Source organism: Trichoderma harzianum (assembly GCF_003025095.1).
Source record: "Trichoderma harzianum CBS 226.95 unplaced genomic scaffold M431scaffold_10, whole genome shotgun sequence".
NCBI classification, from domain to species: domain Eukaryota; kingdom Fungi; phylum Ascomycota; class Sordariomycetes; order Hypocreales; family Hypocreaceae; genus Trichoderma; species Trichoderma harzianum.
In genome coordinates this window covers 770,222-785,471 of record NW_020209258.1, presented here as the reverse complement: position 1 = coordinate 785,471, position 15,250 = coordinate 770,222, and the positions used below count along the sequence as shown (strand labels likewise).

The following is a 15,250-nucleotide window of genomic DNA, read 5'->3' as shown; positions in this document are numbered from 1 at the left end:
GCAATACTAGTAGCGGCGCGTGCCCTTGGATAAAAGCAATAGCAGATTAGATAGTCTGAAAAAGCAGCTCTGGTGATTGGACAAAACTCCTTCAGCCGCACCCTCTCTTTATCATTGAGCCCTGTCAGCCTGGCCACTGCGGCTGTGGTTGAATGCCCAGCCACGATGCGGCGAGCGTGTTGATCCTTCTGGGGCGAGCTGCCTCATCGCACACGCGTATATATGCGTTGAGATCGGCGCGCAGCTTTTCGACTTGATGGTTTTGACCCTTTAGACCGTTTTACTCGTTTTCGACCACACGGGGAAAACGATCCTCTCATGCCAAAATGTCAACGGACCATCGCCATGGGGCGGCCGCCCATTCGTCTCAAGAGAGCGTATTGATGTTGCGCCGCCTCGTGGAAGCGCTCCCAGACGAGTACCAAGAGTCATTCAGCAAATGCACGACTGGCGATGAGGTGCTCAAGGATCTTCAAGATTACGGAACAGCGTGGAACACTCGCAACCGTAAACTCGGCACCTTCATTCGAGTGATGAAGCCCTTCTTTACCGCCATGGACGTATTTGTCTCATGCGACCCGATGCATGCTGCGACATTATGGGGCGCGCTTCGAGTGGTCATTGCTGTGTGTAACGCTCTGCAAGTTGATTGACTGCGACGTAGTTATCTAACCGTTCTAGCTTGGTATCTCTTTTCATGAGTTCTTGGACAAGGTTACTTCTGGCCTCGAAAAGATGGCAACCGAAATTGAGTACCTCGATGAACTCAATTCTATCTTTGGAAAGTTGGAGCGCAAAAGATACCAAGAGATGGAAGACACAATTAATGAAGAACTTAATAAGAAAATGATGGAGGGATGGCTTGAACAAGAGCTGAAAGAGAAGAGGGATCAGATGAGGGAGGAGCTGAGCGTGGTAGCACAGACAGCCATTCAGAAGGATTACGAACAGCTTGCAAAGTCTTCGCCACGCACTCAAGTATTGCTGCAGGATATGTTTGAAGAGATTCTTCAGTTCTTGATGGGCGTGTTCAGGATATTCTACCATCCGGATGGAAGTGAGTACGCTCCCACTGCAGATGTTGAGCATCTCATTAAGTTTACTAGGGTCGAAAAGCGCAATGCGGGTTGTCGCTAAGACGGTCTGGCACCCATTTCGGTTTGATGAGACCATATCACGAATGAAGGAGCTCAAAGAGAGAATGAACATGGAAATTGTGCTACTGAATCTAAAGTTATCCAAAGATGCGAAAGACATTGCGGAAGCTAGCAAGTTGGAAGCAGTTGCTGAGAGTACCCGGGCAAAAGAGCGAGGCGACAAACTGGACAAGTCTATGAGTAAACTGGAACAAATGGCCGAAAGGGAAGCAAGATGTAACAGAACCCTCCTAGTATGAGATATTCATGGGTTTCGCTAACATAAAGACAGATACGTTCCTTCACCGTGTTCGCGAGTGGCTGGATCCGCCGTCCTTTGCTGATAGGTATGAAGATGTGGCATCACAGTGTATGGAAGGGACCACAAGCTGGCTGCTTGAACATACTATTTTCCGCTCGTGGCTGCAAGATGGCAAAAAGGGTCGCGGAGGAAGCTTATGGGTGCGTGGTAAGTAATGTTTCGGTACCGCGTATGAGCTTTTTAAACCACTAACAAGCCAAGGCAACCCTGGTTCAGGAAAATCGGTTCTAGCAGCATCCACCATCCAAGAGCTGAAAGGACTCGGATCATCAAATCCAGTCTGCTACTTCTTTTTTAACTCAACCCAAGATATCATTCCTAATACCTCCACAACGGCATATCGAGCGTTACTCTCTCAGATTCTGCAGTACAGGATAAATGATGACCAAATGAGAGAAACTCTCGAGTTTGCCATGTACTTTCAATCTCCTGGACAAAAGACTGCTTCTAAGAAAGAAATTGATGATCTCATGGAGCTATGTTTGCATTCAGATGACAACATCTATCTTGTGTTGGACGGACTTGACGAGTGTGAGGATTCGCGAGAGCTAGCAGAGAAGCTACGAAGACTCACAGACCAACCGACAACCCGCCTAGCTTTATTTTGCAGGCCGACGTTAACGTGGCTTTCCAAGCGAATTTCGAGTCTACAAATAATAAGTATCGACTTATCGAACAATGACGATATTCAGCACTACCTTAGACAATCGTTGAAAGACATGAAGAGCGAGGGTCTCCTGTCCAAGTCGCTAGACTACAAAGACGTCTCCAAAACATTGACGCGACGAGCTGATGGGATGTTTCTATGGGCTAGATTGATGGTTACATATCTCAATTCTCCCGCACTCTATCCCGCACAACGTACACAGGCAATTAGCGAAATGGACAATCCGGAAGGACTGGAAGTGATGTATGAGCGAATCTTGCGTCTCATTGAGGGTAGCAACAAGGCCATGCACAGACTTGCCGGCCAAAGCTTTCTCTGGCTTTCATATGGGAAGCGTCCACTGATACCTGCAGAACTCGAGAGCGGCCTTGTCCCCTTTGACGCGAATCCCAACGAAGAGGAGGCTTGGAAGTTACCGGAATTCGAAGATGTTATTGTCAGAGCTTGTGGAGGACTCGTCGAACTCAGCCCAAAGTCTATCGAGTTTCTGGGGAACACCTTTCGTCCTCTCCGATTCATCCACGCATCCGTAAAGGAATACTTTGCCAATTCTGAGTCAACATCAAAGAGTGGGATAATTCCACCGCCTCCGCTTATCGCTCATGCGCGGTTGGCGACGATGTGTCTTAATTACTTGACATATCGCGTTCCATCACAACCTCTGTCTGGAAAGCTCGGAAACAATGTTGTCCCAAAAGATCTCTGGTCGGCGTTTCCATTTAGCAATTATGCCATGGTCAGATGGACATCTCACTTGGTGCTCACTATACAGGACAGCCACTACAAAGAGGCAAAGTCAGAACTGCAAGTTCTATTCTCAACATTGAAGAAGTTCTTTACGCAGCCAAAGGTGCTTATGGCCTATATCGAAGGCTGCTACACGTATGGCGAAGCCCCAAATGCAGGGTCTCTTCGCCTCTGGGCAGAAAGTAGCTCATCTGGCATCTCATCAAAGCCAGAAGCCGAGATTCGCGCAACAATTGTCGAGTTTAGCCATTTTCTTGACAAGCTGGAGAGTGATTGGGGAAGAACACTACGGAACAACCCAGCCAGTATCTGGGAAGAAGTCACAGCCTTCACACCAAGTCCACTTCTCCCAAAGCATGGCGGTATTTCTGTTCGTTCATTGGTACCAGCTCCATACAAAAAAGCTGGTCTATCTAAAGAGCCAATAAACCGTCTCACGCAAGTTACTTCTGACGGCCTATACCATGTTACCTTGGGCGTGTATACTTCAAAGTATGTGTTCTGTATAGTTGCCACTCTGTCCATTCTATTAATCGTTTAGCAGGAAGTTCGAGCGTCATGACAAGAAAACCCTAGCCGATAAGCTATGCGAAGACAAGTCTTTCTCTCGGGGATGGATTGTTCGCTACGAGATCAGCCAACTAAGTGATCAGCAAGTTGTTGCATCTTTGGATATCCCTCTCCCGGAATTCGATGTATGGGCGCGACTTTGCGAAACGTTGCTACGCGGCTTTATCCAAATTCCCATATCAGTCAGCCGAGATTCCCGATTTTTCACCGTGATGAAAACCCTCTACCATGTCAAACTGGAAGGGAATAAATTACGCTACGCTACGCACAGCCTGCCAATTGAACTTGACATCTTCGGCAACACAGAGCGCAAGTCTCAAGGCTACCGGAAATCTTTGGAGGAATTGACCTACAAAGATTTCTCGCGGTATTATAAAGACAATCTGAGACGAGTATCGCTCTATTGGATATACCTTGACGACTATGGGGAGCATTTATGCTATGCGTCTCAGGAGAGGGCCGCTCCAGCTCGTCTGATGGTATTCAAGATTAGTGTGTCTTCTTTTAGTGAAGTCAAATTAGAAACAACAAAAGTCGCGGAGCGCCAGTTTTGGGCAAAGGGTATCTGCCCGGTTTACGAGGATCGCGACGACAAAGAATTTGAGATGTGCTTCCACCCGTTCCTGCCCGTACTAGTTTACGCTGGTGCCAAAGGAACATATGTCTGGAACTTCAATACCAGTGAGATATATCTTAACCTCAACTACGTTCAGAAATACTAATTGTAATAGACATGGCACAAAAAGTTGGCCATGGAGCAGCTGATGTGGCTTTCCTCTCCTGCTCAGAAACTGGTGAATCGTGTATCCTGACACCGAGAGGCCAGCGTCCTGAGATCATTCCAATCCAATCTGCCTTGGCCGCCACAGGAATACCGGAAGAAGATTTGCGTCCTAAGCTCAAAGATGCTAAGGATACTGAACAATTGGTTCTCTCAGAGGGTGCTATGACGGCTCCGCCTGATGATGACAGACTCATAACGAAGGATTGGACGCTGACGCAAGCCATGTCTGGCCATGGAAAGCTGTTGACGAGCAGCAACATGATCGTAGGACCAAGTGGCATTATAAAACACGTCTCAGTCGTAAATTCGGGACTTACAACTAGTCTCCATCTATGGAACAAGGATGGGCGAGATGAATCCATGGTTCTCACACGGCTTCCAAACTCCGAAGGTGCCTCCTCAGCGAAAGTCAGCGTCATTAGATCGCTCAGCGAGGGGGAGCCGGTTCAGATTATCGTAGATAAATCGGCGGATACTTGGAGCAACATCACTCGAGCTGAACCTGCAGTATTCCCAGTGATGGTTGAGAGAGATATTCGAAGCTTTTCTACTCAGAGCACCATCAATGGAAGTTCTCGGAATGGTCATGCGGCACTTCCTGGCATAGATGAAGGAGACATCCAAAGCTCTTCTGTTCAGACGAGCGTTGATGCCAATTTAGTAGCTGCAGGTAGGTCTGGTGAGATGCCTCAAACTCAACCTGCTGCGTCTTCTATGCAAGACGAAAGAGATCTGCAGAATTACATGAACTGGAAGGATGATAATGTGGGGAAATCTAAGAATAATGGGCACAGAAGTCGACTGAAGAGGTTTTTGGGAAAGATGAAATGCTTATAATATACACTAGTTAAGCAGTATGTCCAATTGCTCATAGAAAGAATAAAAATAGAACATATTACAGTACATAGCGAAGTGATTAAATATATTTCTTTCCCACAACCAACTCCATACTGTCCCTGCTCCTTCGAATCTGGTAGCTTGCATACCATATGACCATGGAAATATGTATTAATAAAACAACAATGGATAATATTGTGAGTGTAGATTAGTTGTATGCCCAGCCATAGCGTTGGATTCGTAGCCGGAGGAATGTATTCTGTTCTAAATCAAAGGAACTCCGATTTGCGTACTCAATTTTGTCGGAAAGAGCATTTAGATAGGAGTAAGTGATGTTATCTCCATTTGTATCCAGGACGACCAGGCTCTCGCTCCAATCGGTAATACGCGAAAGCCCGTCAGCAATTACAAGACTGAGAATAGTAGCCATTTTGTCGGCTGCCCCTTCCATAAGGTCGGCCGAGTCTGTCACGAAATCTCCATCGCTGGATGTCATTGTAAAGGCAAGATGCCCCGGAGCGTTCAGCAGCTCCGCCCAATTAGAGCTTATATGAATAGGATCTCCAATGCCCCATTGTTGACGTGGTTTTGCTTTGGCAGGGACAGAACCGTCCAAGTTGAGCGCAACTGTGGACTGAGTGAGAACGCTGGGATTAGACAGGTTGCTAACGACCGTTCCACTCATGGTGGGCTCGTACCAAGCCGAAGACGCGCGATGGCGGTTCCATTTCCGATTGACTCTGCCGCGAGGATCCTCCGTGCTCTAGTGATACTTTCTACCATGGTTAGATTTGGCACCGCATGATTCTGGAAATTTGACAGCGTCCAAGCTTTCAGACTCTCAGAACCAGATCCAGGACAGGCGAGAGCTGAGGTCTGAGGAGTGGCCGTCAAACACGAGTTCATGTCCCATTTCAACCCAGCCGTAGACGTCGGTAAGGTTGTAGAGTTTAGTGTCAAAGGGAATGTCTCGTTCTTTTTAGATTGGGTATAAACTGGCAATGCCTGGCCACCGTACGGGTCTGGCATATGCCACCAGCCAAGATTGGGCTGAATCACGCCGATGGACGCGAGGCCGGCGAGCTGGCAGAGGATGGCTGAACAGAGAATGAAGATACTCAGACTGATGTTTGCGGAGTCTTTTCTTATGAAGTTGACGGTATACCAGAAGTTGTCTATAAGATGTTAGCTGCGCCATCTACTTTATAGATATATGCTCATTAACGGACCAAATGCGACGCCCTTATGGCCAACTAGCCGGGGCCGGGAGAAGTTCACCGTTATGCTTGCAATAGAAGCTATCATGAGCAACATATGGACTTTGGTAATGAACTGAAGAGCTTTGAGGATGCCATCCAGGCCAAAGAACGCCCAGGCCCAAGAGGTTGTCCATGTCGACTCATCTATCCAATATACGTCGAGAAAGCGAAGCCAGAAAATACCAATGATACTTATGCTGACTGCGAGGAGATGAACAGCCCATTCCAAGACACGGCTTGAGAAAAAGGGTTGGATGAGCACGGCCTTATCCTCGCCATGCTTGCTTGTACTTTTAAGAAAACTTTTTGACCCGGCGGCGGCCTGCGAATCGCGTTCATTGTCCTGCTGCTTTTCTCCAATCTCCGGCTTCACTTTCCGCTCAAGGCTCTCGGATGGCACAGTTTGTTTATGCGAGGTGTTCATCGCTCTGTTGACTGTCACGCTATTTATGCATCGCGAAGCAATGGTTTTCGGGAGATGGAAAGAGATTGAGTCTATATGTAGATAGAGAGTTTGGCTACTTTGTATTGCTGCGTTACATCTTCGCTTGTCAAAGGAAATTTGGAGGCCGCCCCAGTTGAAAAGTAATAACCCAGGATGGTGGAGCCACTACGGCTCGTGGATCCTATTCCAGATCATGCTGCAAATCAGTCTGCACCGACTGGGTGCTCAATCCCGGCCATCTTCAGCAATGGTTCCACTTGGCCAGCGCCGCACGGCCGGCAACCGGGTGTTTCTATCCAGCAATTCGGCGCCCATCTGGGGAAACTGAAGTCGTTGAAAAGGAACGGTGTACAGATTGTGGAGAGTGGTAGGGAGGTCATGGTAGGGTTGATGTAGTGTGGGATAAGCCAGTCTCAATTCCTTGAGAATCCCATGCAAAATGATGTCTCAAGGGCTTGAGGCAAAAATACTAGAATTAAGGGTGTGTAAGAAAATACCACACATTGGGAGGCCTTACTATGCGTGAGATCACCCTGCTGGTAGCATCGATAGCTCCATTTGAGAAGGCCGCGTTTGCTTTAACAGGTACGGAGCTGCGGCTTTACCCTTGTACAACAGACTCAAGTAAAAATCGTGTCCCGATCTGCGCAGCAGCATCTTTTCATACAATGCCTTTATGCGCGTAGAGTGGTTAGGAAAGGGTAAGTGTCAAGCTTATGCGTACACTTTATTATTTTGTACATGTAGGGCTCGGGTCTTTTTGGTGTCTAGCCTCTTCAGAGGGGATTGGCTCGCTATTAGCTATTGGCTATGAGACAGCTTATGGGACTAGACAACCAAGGTGAGGCCTTATGCTGATGGTGATTGCTTTAGCCATTTCAGAACTGGGCTTGTAATAAAAGCAACAGCTTGCATACCCCGCAAAAGGACACATTTCAAGATGCAGCAGCGGAGATTTCTTACTAATATTATTGAAGTCATTCTGGTAGCCGCTGTAGTCATCAGAGATGATGTGACTCATGAGCTCTCTAGCCGCAGCTGGTTCAAGGTAAAAGATGGTTATGGTGGACAAAAGTATATAAGGATTAGACTTGTACCAATCAAACACGGTACTCACTGGTCTCATCAGCTGCAACAATACATTGTATTTAATATTCTAGTTAACAATTTAAGAGCAGATCAAATGGCTCTAGAAACCCTTTCATTGGAGTTAACCAACCATCTCAAACAGCTTTATCACGCCTATCGGCACACCAAAGATATCAACCAAAAAGGCAACTTCTTTTCTTCTGTCTGCCACCAGGTGTGCCGGCCACAGCCATCATTTGCAGCGCGCAATAGAGAGACTATTGTGCGGTATCTCCATGAATCTGCAGACAAGGGCACTACCGACGAAACAAGCAACCAGTCGAAGAAGGGCTATTACACAATCCGACCCCTGCGAGAAGATGAGTTTGAGTTTGGGACTGATGAACAAGTTGCACCAGCTGGCTTTGCGACAGTAAGCGAGCTTAAGCAAAAAGCGGAAACCGAGGGTTGGGTGGGTATGAGAGTTGATCTGTGGGACGTTGAGGTAGGAAAAGAAGACAGTGAACAGCGACTAATTAAGGTACATTATTGGTGGAGAAAAGAGGAAGATGGCTGGATACAAATTCTGCATGATATTCTATCCATAGGACCCAGGGATGGGACCGAGGGCAGCGAGGGAGACGTGCTTGAGTGATGATCTTGTAACACCCCGAGTTTACTTCAGAAGTTATTAAAGTTCCATCACGTCTTAAATAAGACCATTACTGATATACATTATGACTGTCGCGGATCTTCGCTTCTGTTCATGAATTACCTACAATGTTCATAGCAACCAGCCATCTCTTACAGAATTCTTCCAAGATCATTAAGAGAATCTTACGTACTTATAGTCTATCGCCATATACCGACAACAACAATGCTCTCTTTATTCTGATACATATAACCTGGCTAAACTCTCAAGATGGCCCGTACCGATAGGCTCCTAATCATTCCGCTCCGTCCATGGACTCAGCGCGTCTAGAAACCTGGTATGCGCCGCAGCGTCGCCAGTCCTCTTTAATACTTCCTCATACTCCTCAATCCCGAGACACTTAAAGAAGAGCAAAATAGCAGCCCACATGAAATCAGTGTAGCTGACAGCATCGCCCAAAAAGTAAGGCCCGGAAGTCTCATTGAGCAGCGCCGTTATCTCCCGCGCAAACGGCTCACATCTTTCAAAGGCGCCAGGGGAATGCTTTTCCCCATACTCGGACAGCGGCATGCCTACGTCCTCCTGGCGTGTATTGAGAAAGAACTCGAGGCTTTGCTCTCCAAGAATCTTCTGCGCTACTCCAGGGACGTAAATTGGTCCTAACTCGTTCATGAAACCAATCATACTTTTCCTGAACCGGAGCTGCGCTGGCGTGTTCAAAGCCACCTTTGGCTCTGGATACTTCTCTTCCATGATATCGGCAATTTTGTACGAGTCCATGATGTAGGAGCCGTCGGGCATTTGTGTGGCCGGGAGTGTAAATTTGGGTCCCCTTTCATTCGGGGGGACACTGAAAATTGCCAAATCGTCAATAACAATGTTCATTGTCCGTGCAATCAAATATTCACACTTACTGCTGGTTGAGTCGCGGCCCGATGTCGGGATATTCAACCTGCCAACGTTAGGCTTAATGATGACAGCTTACATATCTTTGACTTACCCATTCCGTCTTGTAGTCGAGGCCCTTGTAGTTAAAAAGTAATCTCGCTGTCTATTACTTTAGAATTCATGGCCTATTGCTGAAACTTGATGTGTCAGACATACTCCTCCAGATGTTCATCGACCAGCATACGCGTGGTGCTTTGGTGGGGATGTCGAGCAGTGTGTAAGTGCCGGATGACATATTGCTGGTTATTCCGCACCCTTGATGTATACAGGAAATGGAACAAATGTTTCGCGACAGCGTAGTAGAGTGAGGCTTGAGTAGACGAGAACAAGAGATCAAATGGATAGATAACAGCCATTAGGACCCTTGAGTGCATAGCCACGAATCCTTCAGTCGATTAGGCCTAGCAGACCCATCATTTTATCATGAACCCCCATTCTCCTAACTAAATACGTCCAAGCAAGCACATGGATCCAGGGAGGAGTTGCTACTAGAACTGACCATTGCCATTTCAGTTATGTTACCGGACATGGTTGAAAACCGAAGTATGGACGTTCTACTGCATTTTAGATAAACTGATTTATTTTTTCCTTGATCTATATATAGCGCAGATTGATACTGCAACACGGAAAAGTGTAAGTCTAAGTTCGCTACCATTACAAGCTTATTAGCGACCGCTCTAGGGCATATTTAATAACGAGTTGCCTATTAAGCTTAATCGTCAACCCGCAATGGCTAAAATGTTGATGTCCATTCTTACATCACATGATGCTTAGGGAATAACCTATCGGTTACAACTTCCAGAATCCAATACGCCTTCGCGCATGCAAGAAAATACCTCAAATTAGAGGACAATTACAAGACACCATGAATCAAGATCAACCACCCAATCCAAAGAGTCTAAAGGTAGGTGTATTGCCCCAAAATTGTCTAATATTAGTGGGAATAACAGTCGTTTGAGATACAACCACTTCCTGAATCTATAGACTTCACTAACGGCAAAAAAGCTCTAACTTATGTGGAAGGAAAAGGTCAGAAAGTGTATTGGCGGAATTCCTGGGTCAACGTGTATGACAAGGGTGAATGTACACCGAGGGATTGGTATGGAAAGTGTGATGGATTTGTAATACTACCCGCGGATACAGTTATATGGATCGGTGCAGAGGGTGGAATTATTCTAGAGAAGTGGGTAAGAGCAAGAGACACCGTTTGTACAGTATCAGCTACTTCACATCTAGCTTTCTCAACACTTGAGCACAACCTTTCTTACTTATATGTGCCTGCGAACTTTGATCGATTTACCTCCCAGAACTCCATGCGACAAAGCGATCTATTATAGTACGTGTAGAATTGAGGTCCACTTGTATTTATTTAGTGGTTAAGCTTTGACTTTTCTATCTCGTACTCTTAAAATCCGTCCTCCTCCAACATTTCGAGATCTCTCTTGAGATTGGTAGTCTTATAAGACTCCCATTCTTTGTTTGCGGTGTATTTGAAAGAGTCCCACAGGTTGGATGCGAGTAAGTCGGTCTTGTCCTCTATATCTGGCTTATTCAAGTCCTCTGTCGCAGCGTTCGGCAGCCGAACTCCTTGGTCATATTTAAAGAACCCGGTCTTGTCCCACGTTTTCTTGACACGGCGAAGCTTGTCGGTGTTGCCACCGAAATAAGCCCTCTCGTACATCTGTCTCGGAAAGTCGCCGTCAGGGAAATTTATAAAGGCAGCCTCGCCGTTAAGAGAGAGCGGCCTCAGAGCCTTCTTGACTTCTGCGTGAAAGGACCTCATGTCCCTTTCCATCCACTTATCCGTCCATTCTACCGTGACGTAAGCATGGTAAACAGCTTCACGCCAGAAAAACGCTGAGTCAGTTGGCTTCCTTTCTGTTGCCTTGCCACCAGAGTGAATCCAAGTAACAAGGAAGTTGACCTGTTCCCCGCGAAACTGACTTCGGAACTTTTTCATCAGACTTCGAATTGTGGCAGTGATATCTTCAATCTTTGATGTTTCATTAAAACAAAAAGAGCTAAAGAGCTCGTATGTCTTGTTGGTTGGATAAGCTTTTTCGGTCTCCTCTAGCCATTGGTTCACCAAGGTCTCGTAGAGGAAGCGTGTGGACGGCTCGGGTAGTACTCTTCGCTTGAGTTGAGTCTTTAATTCTTCATTTTTAATGTGCTTGTCGATGATTTTCTCGTAGCTGTTTTGACTGCCGTCATAAGCAACGATAAAACGAATGCCGTCGGATTTTTGACTAAGGTCACAGATCCAGGTGCTGTCGATGGTAATGTTCTTAGGCCAATTGGTAGTATAGAAATCGTTCATCGTAGAGATAGCCTCATTAGAAAGTGCGCCGTCGGAAACTTGATCATCGCAAGGTAGGCCGTCAGTTTTTTCCTTGTTGGATTTAGGAAACCACTGGTACCTGCCCGCGACCACAGTTCCATAAGCATTCTCCAGTTCCTGGACTTTGAGCTTCATCTGGACCAAGACCCCAAAATTGCCGCCTCCTCCTCCTTGGAGGGCCCAGAAGAGCTCGCCTTCCTTAGATTTCGGGTCATCAGTGTTCTTCACAGTAACCACATCTCCTGTTGCTGTTACAACAGTTGCTTCCGTCAACGTATCGCATCCCATTCCAAAGCTTCGCGTAAAAGGCCCAAGACCACCTCCAAGAATGAATCCGCTTACACCAACAGTAGGGCAGCGTCCACCGTTGATGATATAACCTTCATGCCCGCCATTGACGAGCGTCTGGTAAACATGGCCCCACTGGCAACCAGCATCCATGGTAACAGTCTTCGACTTTATATCAAGATTGACCTTGTTCATCCTTCTAAGATCCAGTGAGACACCTTTGAAGGCAGTAGAATGGCCTGCATAAGAATGACCATTGCATTTGATAGTGAGGTTGACTTTCTTGGAAGCTGCTTCTTTTACAATAGCCTGAACATGTGCAATCGTCTCAGGTTGGACGACACAATCCGGTCTCGAGAAGCGAAACAGGCGATTCGAAGTGGCAATAGCGCGGTCATATTCTGGTTGCCCCGGCTCAAGAACTGGAATATTTGAAGATTTGAAGAGCTGCCGGGTTGCCGACCGGAGCATATACAGGGAAGCCCGCATCTTCAAACCAATATGAAGTCGCACCCCACTACTGGGAAAGCGTGGCGTGGTATCATCATCAAAGACTGTTCGCCTTGGAAAGCTGCTTCGTTTTTATACTCCCACGATGGCCATTTTAAGAGCCTCATCTCGCGACTTCAGTCCCCGCAAACAGCATACAATTCAAGCTGCGGCAGTCAAGTGGGGATACAGCATCAAAATGGAAAATAGTGCAGTATGATGGATCAGATTTACCCTCTTTTCAATCTCTAATACGGTAATTGGACTATTTGCAATAGCGAGTACTAGCGCCAGCATCATATTGGTGGCGGATTCTGGGTCACTCAGGCAATAATACCACGCCAGGGCGACCCTGCAGATTTTCATACGCGTCAGCCAGCCACAATATATCTTTCAGCCGTCTTTGAGCGTCTTTGGTAAAGAGTATACAGCTTTGTTTGGTCAGACATCTTCCCCACCAAGTTACCGAGTCGAATTGGAAGCCTAGTTGGGCACGCGGACGGCATATTAGTGAGCTGCAATGCTACCCGATACGGCCTCTTTGGTGTAGTAGCTCACGCCGACGGTCCGGACGCGACATAGTGTAGGCTGAGGCCTTTCTCAAGCTGAATTTATACTAACCAAGTATTTCGATTATAAGTATGCTAGCAGGAAGGCACATTAGCAATTTATGTAAATAGCTAGCTACACAATACGATCTTCCAAGGTCGTTTTGCTAAGCAATTATGTCGATCTATGAAGATGCCCAAAAGGGCCTCCTTGTTGGGGCAACTCTTGACGCTTACATCGCAAAGAACCCAAACATTCTGGATGAACAAAGTGCTGATTCAGGTCTGACAGTATTGTCAATAGCAGCGATTGAAGGATTCCCAGAAGAAGTTGAACAGCTACTTAAAAAGGGTGCTAGAGCAGACGCCCTCACTAAAGATGATGAAACTCCTCTCCTTCTGGCTGCCTGGAAGGGTAAGAAGGAGCGTGCGCGCATCATCCAGCTGCTTCTTAAGAAGACACCCTTGAGTTCTATCAACAGAGCTTGCGAAAGAGCAAATTTTAACACGCCGTTAATGTTTGCAATTGAGAAAAAAGACTACGAATCAATTAGGCTGCTAGTACAGGCTGGAGCTGCTGAGGATAAAAACATCAAGAACTCTGATGGCTTCACGGTGAAACAGATAGCCGACGCTGCAAAAGATCGACTTGTTACTCGTTCCCTTTTGCCAGATGAAAAGCTAAAGGCCGCAGTGCTCGCTGCTGATGTCACCAGCTTCCTTCTGTATATTGTTGCTTGGGCGAATAAGGCCGTCAACGGGTTGGTTACCGAAGTATTTCGGTTGAACCCCGAACTCAATGAGTCAATTGACGAGGTAAGTGCAGCCAAAGGCGGTCGAAAGAAACAGCATAAAAGCAGTTTAATAACCCAAATAAAAGCAAATGACCCAAAACCAAGACTTAACCAAGGAGGAATTTGTTGAAAGAGTCAACGAATGGATGGAAACCCATGGTCCGCTGAAGCGATTCTTCCAAGGAAATGATGAATTTGTGCAAGACATGGCCGAGAAACTTGTGAACTTGGAGCAAGACCCTGCCAACAAGCTCCGCAGCCAAAATCTGGCAGAAACGATAAAATTATCCTTGTACAAGCTGGTCATCTATTGTGGTAAGTCATTCGGAACACAACAACATCATTCTCAAGTGAATTATTTTTTGTCTAATTCGCGATCAATCCCAATAGATGACAGCACCTCAATGAAACGTGACGGCCGCTGGGAGAGCCAAAAGGAATTGGTCCAGCGTATCGCCAAAATAGCCACTATGGTCCTCCCACCAGATGAAGGGGTTGCTCTAAGATTTATCAACCGAAACGTTGAAAACTCTGACAATCTCACACTTGAAAGGCTGGGAAATGTCCTGAAAGATATGGACTGGCGACCTGGTGGCGATACTCCGATCGGTACAAATTTGCGGTCCAAGATTCTCCAGCCGCTAGTATACAGCAAACTGGATGCAGGGAATCTTGACAGGCCACTTATTGTCATTATCATGACTGACGGTATGCCAGAACGCGAAGATAAAACTGAGCTTGAAAAGGTCATTCTTGAGTGCGAAAAGAAGATACGGGATAGCGGCTACCCTCCCCAGAGTGCGTTTAATTGTTTCCATGGCTTTCTTTTCCTTTCTCTCTCTCTTGGAGTCATTGATGTTAACAAAATTGGCAGCCGTTAAATTCATGATTGGTCAGATAGGGACTGCAAAGTCTGCTGCAAGATTTCTGGCGTCCCTAAGGCAGAATTCAGATATTGCTCGAACAACATTAGTCACTTCAGGTATGCTTCCTACAATTTAAGTTAGTGTGTTTACTCACATTCCCTAGATAAACTTGATGATGCGTTTAAGGACTATAAGGAAAACGACTCGAAGTTAGATAAATGGGTGAGACCTCCATCTTCTTTTTGTCCCGCTATTTCTCGAATTCTCGCTTAAACAGATGATGCTAATATTTCGCCACTAGCTGGTCGAAACTTTGTTCTCTCCTTTCCGGAATCTAACAGGAAACAACTAATAGCAGAAATACGCGATCTGCTTCTTACGTGCTAGAATATGGTAAGAAGTGTATGCATCTCTAGGTAAATAGTCAAATATTGCCAGGTAGGAGTACAACAAATTGCCAATTTCTTATTTGACTATATGTGTGGTTTCATT

General features: G+C 46.3%; 7 protein-coding genes across 7 annotated transcripts; 4 read left to right on the top strand and 3 right to left on the bottom strand.

Annotated features, from left to right (window-relative positions):
• Nucleotides 1-326: 326 nt before the first annotated feature.
• Nucleotides 327-5,115, top strand: M431DRAFT_532837 (hypothetical protein; the record flags this gene model as incomplete). The annotated part of the gene is made up of 7 exons (XM_024920879.1): nt 327-626; nt 682-1,057; nt 1,107-1,373; nt 1,429-1,605; nt 1,660-3,364; nt 3,417-4,123; nt 4,174-5,115. 7 exons carry the CDS (start codon nt 327-329, stop codon nt 5,061-5,063), a joined length of 4,422 nt encoding a protein of 1,473 aa, XP_024771950.1. The 3' UTR covers nt 5,064-5,115.
• On the bottom strand, nt 5,108-6,850 carry M431DRAFT_18632 (hypothetical protein). Its single transcript, XM_024913182.1, has 3 exons — nt 6,293-6,850; nt 5,762-6,238; nt 5,108-5,690 (listed from the first exon to the last, which is right to left on the bottom strand). Exons 1-3 carry the CDS (start codon nt 6,744-6,746, stop codon nt 5,272-5,274), a joined length of 1,350 nt encoding a protein of 449 aa, XP_024771949.1. The 5' UTR covers nt 6,747-6,850; the 3' UTR covers nt 5,108-5,271.
• Nucleotides 6,851-7,881: 1,031 nt separating this feature from the next.
• M431DRAFT_120925 (hypothetical protein) lies at nt 7,882-8,561 on the top strand. The gene has a single exon (XM_024912116.1). It carries the CDS (start codon nt 7,951-7,953, stop codon nt 8,488-8,490), a length of 540 nt encoding a protein of 179 aa, XP_024771948.1. The 5' UTR covers nt 7,882-7,950; the 3' UTR covers nt 8,491-8,561.
• Nucleotides 8,562-8,778: 217 nt separating this feature from the next.
• On the bottom strand, nt 8,779-9,670 carry M431DRAFT_91037 (hypothetical protein; the record flags this gene model as incomplete). Its single annotated transcript, XM_024924210.1, has 4 exons — nt 8,779-9,337; nt 9,402-9,439; nt 9,488-9,534; nt 9,592-9,670. 4 exons carry the CDS (start codon nt 9,668-9,670, stop codon nt 8,779-8,781), a joined length of 723 nt encoding a protein of 240 aa, XP_024771947.1.
• A 582-nt stretch (nt 9,671-10,252) lies between these two features.
• M431DRAFT_532833 (hypothetical protein) lies at nt 10,253-10,772 on the top strand (the record flags this gene model as incomplete). The annotated part of the gene is made up of 2 exons (XM_024920878.1): nt 10,253-10,339; nt 10,386-10,772. Exons 1-2 carry the CDS (start codon nt 10,301-10,303, stop codon nt 10,770-10,772), a joined length of 426 nt encoding a protein of 141 aa, XP_024771946.1. The 5' UTR covers nt 10,253-10,300.
• A 2-nt stretch (nt 10,773-10,774) lies between these two features.
• Nucleotides 10,775-12,574, bottom strand: M431DRAFT_510452 (hypothetical protein). The gene has a single exon (XM_024919481.1). It carries the CDS (start codon nt 12,548-12,550, stop codon nt 10,841-10,843), a length of 1,710 nt encoding a protein of 569 aa, XP_024771945.1. The 5' UTR covers nt 12,551-12,574; the 3' UTR covers nt 10,775-10,840.
• A 624-nt stretch (nt 12,575-13,198) lies between these two features.
• M431DRAFT_120914 (hypothetical protein) lies at nt 13,199-15,217 on the top strand. Its single transcript, XM_024912115.1, has 6 exons — nt 13,199-13,914; nt 13,979-14,207; nt 14,283-14,690; nt 14,767-14,874; nt 14,922-14,980; nt 15,060-15,217. Exons 1-6 carry the CDS (start codon nt 13,276-13,278, stop codon nt 15,108-15,110), a joined length of 1,494 nt encoding a protein of 497 aa, XP_024771944.1. The 5' UTR covers nt 13,199-13,275; the 3' UTR covers nt 15,111-15,217.
• The last annotated feature ends 33 nt before the right edge of the window (nt 15,218-15,250 follow it).

What these genes read in the sequence shown, in the direction of transcription:
- M431DRAFT_18632 (XM_024913182.1), bottom strand. Translation starts at nt 6,746, where the DNA reads ATGAACACCTCGCATAAACAAACTGTGCCATCCGAGAGCCTTGAGCGG. An exon ending in CCATAAGGGCGTCGCATTTG is followed by an intron (nt 6,239 to 6,292) that starts GTCCGTTAATGA and finishes AACATCTTATAG; the next exon opens with ACAACTTCTGGTATACCGTC. An exon ending in CATCGCGCGTCTTCGGCTTG is followed by an intron (nt 5,691 to 5,761) that starts GTACGAGCCCAC and finishes CTCAGTCCACAG; the next exon opens with TTGCGCTCAACTTGGACGGT.
- M431DRAFT_120925 (XM_024912116.1), top strand. Translation starts at nt 7,951, where the DNA reads ATGGCTCTAGAAACCCTTTCATTGGAGTTAACCAACCATCTCAAACAG.
- M431DRAFT_510452 (XM_024919481.1), bottom strand. Translation starts at nt 12,550, where the DNA reads ATGCGGGCTTCCCTGTATATGCTCCGGTCGGCAACCCGGCAGCTCTTC.
- M431DRAFT_120914 (XM_024912115.1), top strand. Translation starts at nt 13,276, where the DNA reads ATGTCGATCTATGAAGATGCCCAAAAGGGCCTCCTTGTTGGGGCAACT. An exon ending in TCAATGAGTCAATTGACGAG is followed by an intron (nt 13,915 to 13,978) that starts GTAAGTGCAGCC and finishes CCCAAATAAAAG; the next exon opens with CAAATGACCCAAAACCAAGA. An exon ending in AACAACATTAGTCACTTCAG is followed by an intron (nt 14,875 to 14,921) that starts GTATGCTTCCTA and finishes CACATTCCCTAG; the next exon opens with ATAAACTTGATGATGCGTTT.